Source organism: Lineus longissimus, chromosome 12, assembly GCF_910592395.1.
Source record: "Lineus longissimus chromosome 12, tnLinLong1.2, whole genome shotgun sequence".
NCBI lineage: Eukaryota > Metazoa > Nemertea > Pilidiophora > Heteronemertea > Lineidae > Lineus > Lineus longissimus.
In genome coordinates this window covers 12,405,591-12,418,785 of record NC_088319.1, presented here as the reverse complement: position 1 = coordinate 12,418,785, position 13,195 = coordinate 12,405,591, and the positions used below count along the sequence as shown (strand labels likewise).

At 41.0% G+C, this 13,195-nt stretch overlaps 2 protein-coding genes across 2 annotated transcripts; one reads left to right on the top strand and one right to left on the bottom strand.

Annotated features, from left to right (window-relative positions):
• Window positions 1-563: 563 nt before the first annotated feature.
• Window positions 564-9,833, bottom strand: LOC135497043 (ubiquitin carboxyl-terminal hydrolase 5-like). Its single transcript, XM_064786702.1, has 17 exons — window positions 9,721-9,833; window positions 9,030-9,155; window positions 8,689-8,743; window positions 8,134-8,359; window positions 7,488-7,723; window positions 7,058-7,152; window positions 6,155-6,348; window positions 5,857-5,928; window positions 5,517-5,712; window positions 5,268-5,421; window positions 5,007-5,064; window positions 4,626-4,748; window positions 4,228-4,316; window positions 3,802-3,906; window positions 3,322-3,465; window positions 2,879-3,121; window positions 564-2,416 (listed from the first exon to the last, which is right to left on the bottom strand). The coding sequence occupies exons 1-17, from the start codon at window positions 9,823-9,825 to the stop codon at window positions 2,244-2,246; spliced, it is 2,394 nt and encodes a 797-aa protein (XP_064642772.1). The 5' UTR covers window positions 9,826-9,833; the 3' UTR covers window positions 564-2,243.
• Window positions 9,834-9,939: 106 nt separating this feature from the next.
• On the top strand, window positions 9,940-12,956 carry LOC135496978 (cell division cycle-associated protein 3-like). The gene is made up of 4 exons (XM_064786584.1): window positions 9,940-10,003; window positions 10,304-10,561; window positions 11,018-11,278; window positions 11,472-12,956. The coding sequence occupies exons 2-4, from the start codon at window positions 10,315-10,317 to the stop codon at window positions 11,816-11,818; spliced, it is 855 nt and encodes a 284-aa protein (XP_064642654.1). The 5' UTR covers window positions 9,940-10,003; window positions 10,304-10,314; the 3' UTR covers window positions 11,819-12,956.
• The last annotated feature ends 239 nt before the right edge of the window (window positions 12,957-13,195 follow it).

Here is a 13,195-nt window from a genome sequence, read left to right as displayed (position 1 = left end):
TCATTGCCACGAGACGACTGGGCGCTTTGTCAGATTACAAACAATATCGTTCAAAGGATTGCATGAAAGCCGGCACTGAAGATGATTGGAAAAACTAAGACAGGGCGACAGGTGGGCCTACTGTTGACCAAATATGGGTTATGGGGGATTATCAAACAGTATTGGGGATATAGAATACTATTGAAATGTCAGACTTGCAAGTTAAACATTAAAGGATCGTAAGAAAGAAATTGATTGTTTTGAAGAAAGTTGAACAAATTAGGACAGCGTACATTTGAGCATTGTGGTTCACTGGAGGGAACAAAAGTCGAAGTAACCGACGATTACCCATGCCACAATGACACGATTCAGAGAATAAAGTAACAGTAGGCGTGTCTTGAGAGATTGTTTGGCCGACGCTCACTCCCAGATGAAATCTCGGCCTTTTTTGTATTTCCGATAAAGAAACAGGAATGCGAAACGTTCTCAGCGAAGCAGTTCTTAGAAAGGATAGTAAACGCTCACTTTTCCTCATGACTACCAGCAGCACAAAAAAAACTAAACTTTTCATTCCAAAACAGCTAGCATTTATTGTAAGACAAACATCAATTAAATAATAACAATATGTTTAACCAATTTACAAACAATGAGATGAAAAAGTAATGAAAGCATATTCAATTCTTTGAAAACGTAGAAACGAAAATATTCACTGGATTCACTAGATGCAAGGACTCTCCCCAAGGTGAACACAGTGAAGAGTCATTTTTTGCCTTCATTGACAAACCTTGCATCACCAATGGGATCCTTGAAACTGTCATCATGTGAGCTGATTACTTGGCCAGATTACATAACATTTTCCACTGCATTACCGACTTGTAAAAGAGGTCATCCTAAATACTGATATTTACTACGATGAGCATGGCCAAATAAGAAGTTTTTACTCATGATTGGATCCCTTTTAAAGGGGTATACCATTTGTAATTACTGGTGACTCAAGAAAATAGAACTTCAGTTATACCCAGTGCCACAGCGCAATTATCATGAATACAACTATGCTGAATCTTAAGCTGAAAATTATAATTTTTGTATATCTATCTACAAAACAGCATTGTTGAAATTGATTTTCAATACCTATTTACCCGATTTGAAATTTTCTAATTCAGTTGCAAATTTCAAATTTTTTGGCGAACGTTGTAGGCCTGTAATATTGAAAGTTCAAGCCGGAAGCTCAAGAAACATCAAAAATCAATTTGAGACCATAAATTCAAAGGGTCCATCATTTTGTAAACATCAAATGCATATTCTCAGAGGTAGTTGAAAAGCATCAACTTAGCACATACATGTACATGTAAATGTCATTTTCATCTAATAGATGGCAGCACATATTTGTGTATAAGCAGTGTTATCAAGAAAGTTCAAATTGCTTCATCCTCTATTCCATAGCTTACAACCCACTCCACCTGGCCTGTGTTAAAGGTCTAATGGCATTACTGAGGGCAATATCACCAAGCTGTCAGCTACCCAGTCACCTTCTACCCAACAATAGCAGCGAATCCCACACAAAATGGAAAATTCAAAACCGGATTTGAAATTATCACATCATGTGGGGGCCATTTTGGAACTTTTGAATACACACAGTATACAGTTACATAAGCGTATATTTTGACCACTTATACTTATATCGGAGTTATGACGATTGTTTCCAGTTCAAGCTGTGAAAGGGCAAGAGTACATCAAAGCACATATGAGTAGTAACTCTATAGGAACTAGCACTATACCGTATGGGAATATGGGACAGCATCTTCGAGTCACATGTCTGGTCAATGACGAAGCTTCAAGTTGGAAGTAAAAGCTTCGGGTTAAGTTTTCCAACTGGTAGTGAATGAACAGTTTTTAACTTTGTTCCACCATATTTCTTTATTGAAATAATTTTTTTGGTGGAAACAAAGACTAGAATCCTGGTTTCACAGTGACAAGTGATGAGATGATATCCTACTTAAACACTTCTTTTTTTAGTTGATGAACAGTTTAAATTTGTTCAGGACTCGAACATTCTATCACATTTCTTCATTGAAATCTATTTTTGTTGGATCCATTGCGCCTGTTTATAGATTTGAATACTAGTTTCACAGTGACCCTAGAGCATATGTTATGATATCTCAAAATGGTTGCATCGGTTGATGGAATCTTGTACATCTGAAATCTTCTTGTGGAGACACAGAAAGTGTTTGGCAGCCATTTTCATTGTCAATCACCAACTCTTCTTATAACCGCTGGTAGAAGTAAATATAGGCCAAATCCTTCGGAGGATGTTCCGATAGGGCTACGTTCTCGTCGTTGAATATCGTCCAGCGGCCATCTTTGAGGATATGGCAGACGTAATGGCCGCACTGCGTGGACATCCCCATGTGAGAGATGAAAGCGACTAATTTGTATTCTGAAAGGAAAGGAAAAGTAACATTTTACTACATGGTCTAAGGAGCAGATGATCAGGAATGTGACAGTGCCCCCGTGTTCTCCGCAAGGCCTTTTGTCGGGGCTTACTACCCTCCCTTGGAAGAGCCACCCTACCTTGCTCTCGAATTTTGTAAAGGGTTTCTATAGGGCCACCCTACCTTGACTTCCTGGCCACCCTACCTTGTGTGGCACACAATATCAAGGGTACCACCCTACCTTGACAAAACCCTGTGGAGAACCCTGTCAGCCAAGAGCAAAAGAAATTGAAGTTTCTTTCATGAGAAAATGCTGTCCCCTGAACTGCCCTAACATTTTAAAAGGAGAAAAAACATAAATCCTCCAAAAATCAGAAATGTCGCATCCCAGGATTAATCTCTTCCACTTTCAAGTTCCCATGCATGAACTGGGCAATTGAAACTAGGCCACAATCGAACCAACTCACTCGTATTTCCATCCCTGTACTGCGGCCCAGCAGCCTCGCCGCTCCCGGTGTCCATGGGCTCATTGGCGTGGCTGAAGATCCAATCGGCAGCCCGTTCCAGGTTGTTGTCGGTCGCCTTGAGAGCCCTAATCGTCTGCTCGCGTGTAAATCCCATGGACATGAGCATGATGATGTGTTCTTCGTTGGCAGTGAAGCCAGCTGAAGATTGTTCTTTGCTTGGTATCACAAATGGTGCAGCAAAATCTGGAAGGAGAAGTTGGTATGTTAAGGGTTGACCATAGTTTCCACCATTTTGGCTAGAACTTGAAAACCCTCGAAAATGAATGCGCATTTATAACCTGGGAGGCTGTTCTCTGAAAACAAAGAACAGCTTCCCACCCTTGAAACCAGACAACACCTTCCCAAAACTTACCCGAAAATAGATCAGAGAATCAATTTCTTACCTGCATCTTCCATGTGTTCCATCACCCATTGCATAGCGATCTCGACCCCAGCATTCTTGGTCATATAGACAGCCTTTTTACAAGCCTCGGCCGGGAAGCCCATGTCAGACAGCTGTTGCACTGCTATTGGATCTATCTGGACAGCTGAAAAATCAAAAAAGTTTTTTCAAGCATGAAGGCATTGTATAGCGTCTCGACTCAAGAAGTCACATACAGCCTTTTTACAAGCCTCGATACAACTCTTTTGCAACTGGGAAACCCGTGTGATTGTGACACCATATTTGATTGGCAAATCATGTTCAGATGACTAAATGGACCGATGGAGCTCGAGTTGAAATTCGCCTAAAAATATGAAAAATGTGCTATTATTTGTAACTCTTAAATTACCAGAAGAAGCCAATATCACTTCACACAAAACCTAAACCATTTCGAAGTCAAAGTCTTCTTTACCAACGAGGCACCAAGATTATTCCAACTCACCCGGTACATCTCCCCCAGGTTCCGGTAGATCCTCCTCCCCTGTCTGTTTGCCCGCACCCTTCATATTCCCAAAGTCAACCTCGTCTGGCATGTCCATAGACACATCTGAAAGGGAAACACAAAATAAGAACGTTTTCAAAATGTTTCATCTTATTCTCTTCAAGTATGCCCAAAATGTAGAAAGCCGTTTACCAATACAGTTGAACCTCCCTTAGCGGACACCTCTGTATAAAGGACACCCTTTCAATTAAGGACACTTGTTTTGTCCCAAAATTGGTTGTTGCCTTTTAATTCGACCTCTCTAATCATGACAAACCTCTCTATCAAGGACAGCACTTGCCTGTCCCAAGGGTGTCCTTAATAGAGAGGTTTTACTATATATTTCAACAGCAAATGCAACATTTAGTCATCTTTTCGTGCCATTACCTAATTTCTTTGGAGTCCAGTCATCGCCTATCGTGAACTTCTTTAGTTGGATAATCAGGTAATCGGGGAAAGTGGAGATTCTTGTACGTCTGAAAATGAAAGAAAACGATACTGAACGAGGGGAGGAGCATGCAGATGACCCAGATTTAAGTACACAAAAAAGACCCACTTGCACCAGCATATCTCCTGTCTTTCTCTCACAGAAAATAGACGTAAGCAAAACATGACTACTATTGAATTATTTTGGTGAAGATCTTTGACAAACTCCTGTCCAACTTTTGCGATTTTTTTTCTGCAGAGATTATGGGCTTGTCTTTGATGAAATCAGACCAGTAGCTTCACACATCAGCCCATAAGGACTGAAGACGCCTATAGGATTTCATCTATAAAGGACTTACTTGCTAGCAACAGATCTCGATTCTAATGCCGTACTATAAAAGTCGTCGACAACCTCGTCCGCCAGGAATGCATCAATACAGTTCTTCAACGAGATCTTGGGTCGCACAATCTCCTTAGGGTCACTGGAAAAAGGACAGCACAGTTCTTGGCATCAATCCCTTAAAACTTGAAATGAACAAACATACTCTGTAGAAATCGGCAGTATAATGCAATATCAAACATATCTGGTTTGGCTGACTGTACTTCTTTGCGTCATTACCAGACTTGTGCCATTCATGACGTCGTGAGTGATCAGGGCTGGTTAGGTACCGTGCAAACGGCTTGATATAGTCGACCTCATTCAACCAATTAGACTAATCGAATGGCACAGAAATACTCACACTGCATGTCCAGATTCTTGGAGAAGTTTCTTCTTTGCCTCATACTTGGCAACCTCATCTGAAATAGTTGGGAGATGACTTATAAAGAATCCGTCATGGAAGTTAAAAGGAGCCGCTTCATCTCCACCAAAGGACTGAAGTAATAGCTTGGGCAGGTTGAACGCAGAAAGAAGAAAGGTAATTTTTCTCATTTTTCAGAATGTCCGACAATTATTTCAAATTCCTACACTTAGTGGCTTATCAAAATTGAAAAGTGCTTACCCATATTAGTAGCCACATCCATGGGGATTGGCAGAGCCAGTATATTCTCTTCTCGGTTGGAATATTTCACCTTTTTCGACTGTATACATTGGATTCTTTCTTCGATTTGGAACTTGAAACAATCACACGGATTCAGCTGGTCTCGGCTGCTCCGCTGAAACCGAAGTCAAGTATTTTTTTAGATACAACCGAAAACACAATGAAGTAATATGTTCTAGATATTGAAATGACAAGCATCTCCACCCTCACCTCAATCAGATTGAACATATGAAGAATGAACTCCTGCGCGTCCTGTTGGCGCTTGGTTGAAAACTCCGCATGGCCACGCCCGATTAGCGTCTTGAACATTTGTGGATGGATTCCCTGGTCGGGCTGTGGATCTCCCGCTCCCTCTGGTGGTGGGTGGGAGTAATCACCCGACAGGAGCCCGTTGCCCAGTTTGGCCCTGTGAGAAGAAGTAAGTGTTGACTGTTAGACTGGATGCAAGTTCTTGATAATCATAATAATACACTGTGCGCTGCAGCATGGATTTCATTTCATAATCTGCATCAAATCATTCCAAGAACTTGAAATACTAAAGTTCACTTACATTTGCACAGTAAAATCTCCCGACGGATTACCAGCAGCATTCCTGAAGATCTGTTGCACATTGTCAACATATCTGAAAAGGAAATTGTTTTGTAAAAAGCTATCCAGAAGAAGTGTTTAGAAGAAATTCTTCTAGCTGGCAAAATAATGAGTTACACACAAAACAAGAGTGACCCCTTGAAAACACAACTTAAACCTTTTTGCTCGGCAGCCATTTTTCGACCAGCACTTTTATCTGAATTGGCGAAGGATCTTTAAAAGTGTTGCCATCTTTTATATAATATTTGATTTACCCTTACCTTCTTCTAAAGTCTGGAAATGAGAACAGGACTTGCATAACAGAGTTCATGTAACAGCTGTTACCGAGGTTCTTCATGCCGGTAAACCCTGGACCATAAACTGGAGCAAGTTTACTATTCGACTCCTGGATGATGTCCCACTCGCCGACCTTTTGGTTCAAGTCTATCTCGAGTTCGACCATGGTCTTGTCAGTCTGAAACATAAATGATAAGGATTAAATTTAAGTTATGACTTAGTGGTTAACACTGTTGGCTAACACAAATCATGGCCTGCCCTAGTGCTAAACACTGCTGACTAATACAAATCATTAGGCCTAGTGGTTAACACTGCTGGCTAACACAAATCATGGCCTGCCTAGTGGTAAACACTGCTGGCTAATACAAATCATTAGGCCTAGTGGTTAACACTGCTGGCTAACACAAATCATGGCCTGCCTAGTGGTAAACACTGCTGGCTAATACAAATCATTAGGCCTAGTGGTTAACACTGCTGGCTGATACAAATCATTAGGCCTAGTGGTAAACACTGCTGGCTGATACAAATCATCACGGCCTAGTGCAGTGCTAAACACTGCTGGCTAATACAAATCATTAGGCCTAGTGGTAAACACTGCTGGCTAATACAAATCATTAGGCCTAGTAGTAAACACTGCTGGCTAATACAAATCATCATGGCCTAGTGGTTAACACTGCTGGCTAACACAAACTATCATGGCCTAGTGGTTAACACTGCTGGATAACACAAACCATTAGGCCTAGTGGTAAGCACTGCTGGCTAACACAAACCATTAGGCCTAGTGGTAAAAACTGCTGACTACCACGCAGGAGGGCCCCGGTTTGATCATGGGGAGAATCCAGGGTTGTATTTCTAGATGAAAAAATTGCCAAGATCAGCCGAGGTACCTTTTCCATCTTCATCATGTTGATGCCAAAATGAGCAAGATGTTTTGCTAGATGCGGGTCTTCGACCATCTCATCTTCATCATATGAATACACATCTGGAAAAAGAAACAAACAAGTAGATATCTTCAGTTTCTTTTGCGTTAACACATTGGAAATGTTTACTGAGCGAGCATTCAGAAGTGGGGGAATCTAAAATAAGTCTCATTTTCCCATTGCAAGACCTGTGATCAGTATCAAACCGTTTTACCGGCGGACAAGAGATCTGCTTGTTGCACATAGCAGCAGCGATTATAATCGCAGCCAGGTAGAAGCAATTCAATTTCAAGTCGCTCGTTCACGCGACACTTTAGACTCAGTGATGCCAGATGAACTGTCTTTTCCAAATGAGCAGACGACAAATTTTCCAAGCATAACAAGAAGGATGTCTTACCAGCACCATTCGGAGTAATAGTTCCAAGTTTCACCACCAGGGGATAACGCGTCTGATGGAAATACTCAATAGCATGGTTGTTCCCACCAGTCCCATCGAAGTATTTCCTACCGCAGAGGATCGTGCCATCAGACAAGTTTGCCCACAGATTGTCCCTCTTATCACACATCGAACATTTCCAACCCGATGTTGGGATCTTTATGCCATTGTCAAGTTGTACCAAATTGTCTGCATGCCTGAAAACACAATAGCAAACACTGAAAGTTTTCTTCTGGCATATGATGGCTTACAGAAAATGATAATAATGAGACTTAAAACTGGTTTCAGTTGCTCAGAGCACTTCACATTCTGACCCCTAGCTATCGGCCTGTAAATTTGTGATTCAAGCTCGCCTCATTGGGATTATCACTGGTGCAAGCTGTAGCTATACAGCACTCAGGACTAACATTCATATTTTGCCATCTCTACAAAGTACATACTACTAAGTGGAGAGAAGCAAGTCAGGACAAGTGCCTTGCCAAAGGACGCAAACAGTAGTAATGCTTCCAAGAGTTAAACTCCAAATAAAACTATCAAAAACAGCAATTATACGTAGTTTCTGACACTTGACCAATGAACATGACTCCAAATAAACAGACAGACTTACTTGGACTTGTTTATCTTCTCCCCCTCCCAAGTTCCCGCCATTGCTGCGAGTTCTTCCGCTCTTGCCGCCGATTCGGCCGTAATGATCCCTTCGGCAGACTGCCTGACTGGTTCAGGCAGATTCGGATCAGTGAGCTCGATCTTTTGGAACTGCGGCAGAATGAAGATGGAATTGTGGTACTCAAACTCATATTTCTTTTCATCGACCGCAAATCCACCTTCAACACCTGTAGATGGAAAGCAACATATTACTTTGTTAGAATCATCAGATGGTCGTCTTACATTACACTTATGAATGGTCTTCACCTGGGTAACTCCCAACAGGCCTTGTGTTGAGACAGGTGAAATTCGACCATGCCACACAATGTAATTTGCAAACAGGGGTAAGGCCTACACTTTATACTGTAGAACCTCTCTATTAAGAACACCCTCGGGACTGACAAGTACTGTCCTTGATTGAAGGGTGTCCTTATTAGAGAGGTGTCAGCTATGGGTGGTTCTACTGTATATTCCAAAAACTTCACAAAAGAGGATACCTTTTAGCAAGTTTGCTTACCGATTGCCATTTTGGTTGGTTTCTTTTTTGGAGGATCATCTTCAGCCGGTGGGGCCTGAAAAATCAACAGAACAAACATTACGATTGACTATGACCAAGATAAGTGCATGTAATACAAATATTGCTGATCTATCAATGTGTAACTTCAAAATATCTTCCAACTAAAGTGTAACAAATTTCAAAGAGGGCTATTGCAGAATCACCATTCACCAAGAACTGAGTAAATCACCCAAGGATATTTCATGACAGCAAGTTTAATGAAAAAATACACTATTGAGACTGACTTTATCTGAATCATCAGCAATGTCATTATCAAATTCCTTCGGAAAGACTGATTTTACCTCTCTTTTTATGGTCCTCAGGTGCAGGAAGACAGCATTATTGGTCTTCTCATAATACTGGAGCACATGCTTTCGGCCGTAACCAAGGAAACGGTTCATACACACATACAGACCAGTCTCACTTTCCTGGAACAAACAAGAGTTTATCAGTAATGATATGACAAAAAATGCCAAGTACACATCCATTGGGGACTTGCGAGTGTGGCCCGACCACCCCTCTCCAATGGCAATAAAGGAGCTTGCGAGCCGATACATGTTGCATGGTTGGTTTGAAAATAGGCCTCAAACAAAAGACTGAGTGATGTGGAGAGCCAAAAAACAATCTGGTGCAAACGCCAAGCGGGTAGGTGGCGTAGCATAGCCATAGCCTAGCCGGGGGCGTACGTCGTTAGTGTCAGTCAGGTCCTGTCGAGTCGTTGGTACAATACAAGGTGGGTTTGTCGGTTCAGACATCTTGAAAACTTTGGTTTTAAACTGCTGGAACACTTTGAAATAAAATAACACAGATATATTGGTAAAAATATGTAAAAGGAAATAATCTGCTATCTCATTCTAAAATGTACATCAACACACTGTACATTTGCCTGTATATTTTCTCATGTTAACAATGCCGGTACCCTAATTGGCCAATATTTGCAAGATTTACGGTACATATCGCGCACAAAACCAGGTATGCCCAAGGACAACATACCGGGCTATCAAATGAGAGGGCACATTCATCTTTGTAAACTTTATCGACTCCTGTAGGAGTGCGAATTTTGGCCAAAATTTCGGGTTGTTGCAAGGAGGCTGCCATCTTGGACAATGACGCGATTTGATTGGCTGGAAGGTTCGATCACGTGATCCAATACTTTGAAAGAAGCCAGTTCATTGGCTGAAGCGGGAACTTTAATTTATTTGTCTCGCACCTTGTTTTGTGTGTGACCGTTTTGTCAATTTATTTGCCAGAAAGTTGCCATTTCCCGATTTAAAAGGTGATTATACTATTTATTCTTATCATTTTAATTACCTCAAGAGCTTGAAGAACTTATAAAAAGCTGAATAATATGTACCATCGACTGTTTTCAAGTGAGGTATTCATAAATTGATAACAACACTCAACGACAACACTACTTTGCAGCAATCATGCAATAGGCCTACTGCCAATAGTCAGCATCATCATCATTTGTCTTGTTTTTCTCTATACCCAACAACCACAGTAGTGTGAAATTTAAGTCAAAACCTGCATCGCATCAGTGCTCTTTCGAATTTGTGACTGAACAATTCTCTTTCAGCAACTGTAACCATGGGTGCCATGAACACTCACCTCCTCGGAGAATACTTTGACGGAATCACATCCAACACGCCGCTGAAATCCGATTATGATCACCACAAAGTCCTGGCGGTAGATCCGCGTTCTCCCACTTCTGAGATTACCAGGACCCCGATTCAGGTTGACAAGACGCCCGCCCCTGCTGCTCCATCACTCATTGATCCTCGATCTCCATCTTGTGGAATCTGCCGAACTCCGCTTTACCAAGAAATTCAAGAAGGTATGATTTCATGGCGATTCCGATTGGCAACATTCTAAAGTCCGTCAATGGGTAATAACAACCTGCAATACGCTGTCATAAAGATTATTATTATTATTATTAAAAACATTTTTATACCGCTTAACGTTGTTAAAACTTCTAAGCGCTTTACAATTTATGATAAAACATAACATTAATACATGATAGAATAAAAGTCATTACTAAAAAAAAAAGATGTTTGTTGTTACCCACTGGCTGACTTTCAAATGTTGTCTATTGTGAAATTGTTTGTGCACCTTTTATGGATGATTAATGACCAGTGCAGCAAACTATTAAAACTGTCGCAAATGCAGAATTTAGTCTACACCTAATGGGAAAGAAACAAGGTCAGAAACTTTTGACTTAGAGCAACTTGCCTGGTTAACTGATTCTCTAATTACTGCGTTTCATTTCCTCAATTATACACTTCCATTCCAGAGACAACGGTAAAACAATTGAACGGTTCCTACCTCCCACTCGATCTGGACCAGGACACCACCGATGACTTCTCCGACTACCTGGACCTCAGCGACCCAACCACCCACTTACACTCCACAGCATCCGGCCCAAGTTTGCTCAGTGCATCCGATGACCTGGACATCGAGGAGGAGAGCGAGGGGGAGCATGAGTTGCAGCGATCAATTTCCGACCCTGAGTTGTCCACGGATCAGATCTGTCTTATTGACAGAAGGCAGTCGGGTAAGTTTGACTGCTCAGGATTGATACTCACTATGAGCTAGCAGCTAAATTGGCATGTGCCTTGGTTGGTTGTCCAAAAATTCATGTTGAAACATTTTCTGTGCCATTATATTTCTCATGAAGTGGGTGGAACGAGACTAGAGGAGAAAACGACCCAGCTACATTATTCTAATGAAGGTTTTTATCATTGCAGAATCTGGTCTTGAATTCAACATGAAGTCCTTCCACCAAAGCTTCAGAAAGAAGGCGAAAAAAATGGTGTCTAAAATATCTCCAAACAAATCCAAATCGACGAGTTCACCTAGCGTCTATCAACCAACTAAGCCAAGGAGGAGTCTAGGAGACATCACGTCTCTCCGATCACCTCTTGCCACGAAAAATGTTGATGTCAATTCCCCTCTTTCGATCGTGCAGCGTAAACAAGCCAGCAAGCTCAACGTGTTTCGCAGACATTCGACTCCGGACGGGAAGCAGGGATTTGCCAAGAAATATAGCATGATGTCATTGGACGATAAGGAGAATCTTCCATTTGAAAGTTAAGACTATTCATTGAACATTTGATAAGGAGAATCTCCCGTTTGAAAGTTAGGGCTGCCCGGTTGAACATTTATTGAGGAGAATCTCGTGTTTGAAAGTTGAGACTGTCCGTGGCCCATTTGATACGGAGAATCTCCGAAAGTTAGGACTATCCATCAAATATTTGAATACTTTGTGAAATGAACTGCACACTTAGTGCCTCTTTCCAGTTTGCATTTATCAGAACTTGGAAAAACCTTGTTATAAATCATGAATCTTGTTAGGCTATGCCATTACTGTAGTCGGTCATGTATATTTTCTATCTTGTATGTATGAAGTTGAAACTTATTTCTCATGAATGAGTGGGTTGAATGTTTTGAATGTTGATACTTTGCTTGAGGGACAACAAATTTTCAACCCGAAAGGAAAAAGAATGCTTGTACTATATATGCACGCCAATAACAGTTAGTTTGGGGAACATTTTAGATGTTTATAACAGCCTGTATTTTTTCATTCGGGCATTGTTTGTGTGATAGAGTTCGTATTTATTTTCTACTGATGGTCTTGTCAATTGAGAACATTTAGGGAGGGGGTTGCAAAATTTGTGAAAAGTGGAAGGTGTGAATGTTTGTAAAAAGTGCTATGAATGAACCTGCAGAAATCCCAAAATCTAAAAATGTTCTGGACCATTTTAGGCTTTCTTTGTGAGATGGAGTGTAAGCGTTATTGAAGTCAGTAAATTCCATGAACAATACTGGCATTAGCATTAAAGGTTTCATTACTTTAGTGGGCTTCATTTTATCAACCCAATATGAAAAACTGGAAACCCAAAATATCCTTTTTAGATCAGGACGTATTTTTATTTTGAACATTTTCAAATGCAGAGACAAGTGCATCTTCAGCACTGTGTCTTGGCCTACTCCCTTGAAGAGGTTATGATATTACAAGAAAGACTAACGACTGGAGTCATATCACCAAGAGTTGTCTTTATGACGTCTTGGTATCACCAATGAATAAAGCCCGGCTCCTGTGCATATATATTCTTGCATGCTGTGAAAGCATAGGAGTACTTCGTTAGTTGTTCACTGGTAAATTTTCTTGTTGAATGGTTACAAATGAAATGTAGTGAACTCTTGTACAAATCTAATAAACTTATTGCTGTTGAAAATAGCATTTTGGCCTTGTCTTTGTCAACACTTTCACTGCCAAGTTTCACGACCACAACCCAATTTCAGACCCGAGCACTTCCCTCCCAATGGCATTAACTAAGTCAGTTCCTTCATCACCCTGAAGATGGCGTTTGTGTTGTTTTAATGTTGAAACCTTCAGAGTTTCACGACCAAACACCCAATTTCAGACCCCAGCACTTCCCTCCCAATGGCATTAACTAAGTCAGTTCCT

Coding starts and splice junctions, on each gene's coding strand:
- LOC135497043 (XM_064786702.1), bottom strand. CDS start 9,825: ATGGCAGCCTCCTTGCAACAACCCGAAATTTTGGCCAAAATTCGCACT. Junction 8,360..8,688: donor ACCAACCAAAATGGCAATCG/GTAAGCAAACTT, acceptor TTCCATCTACAG/GTGTTGAAGGTGGATTTGCG. Junction 5,929..6,154: donor TTTCCAGACTTTAGAAGAAG/GTAAGGGTAAAT, acceptor TTTCCTTTTCAG/ATATGTTGACAATGTGCAAC.
- LOC135496978 (XM_064786584.1), top strand. CDS start 10,315: ATGGGTGCCATGAACACTCACCTCCTCGGAGAATACTTTGACGGAATC. Junction 10,562..11,017: donor TTACCAAGAAATTCAAGAAG/GTATGATTTCAT, acceptor CTTCCATTCCAG/AGACAACGGTAAAACAATTG. Junction 11,279..11,471: donor TATTGACAGAAGGCAGTCGG/GTAAGTTTGACT, acceptor TTATCATTGCAG/AATCTGGTCTTGAATTCAAC.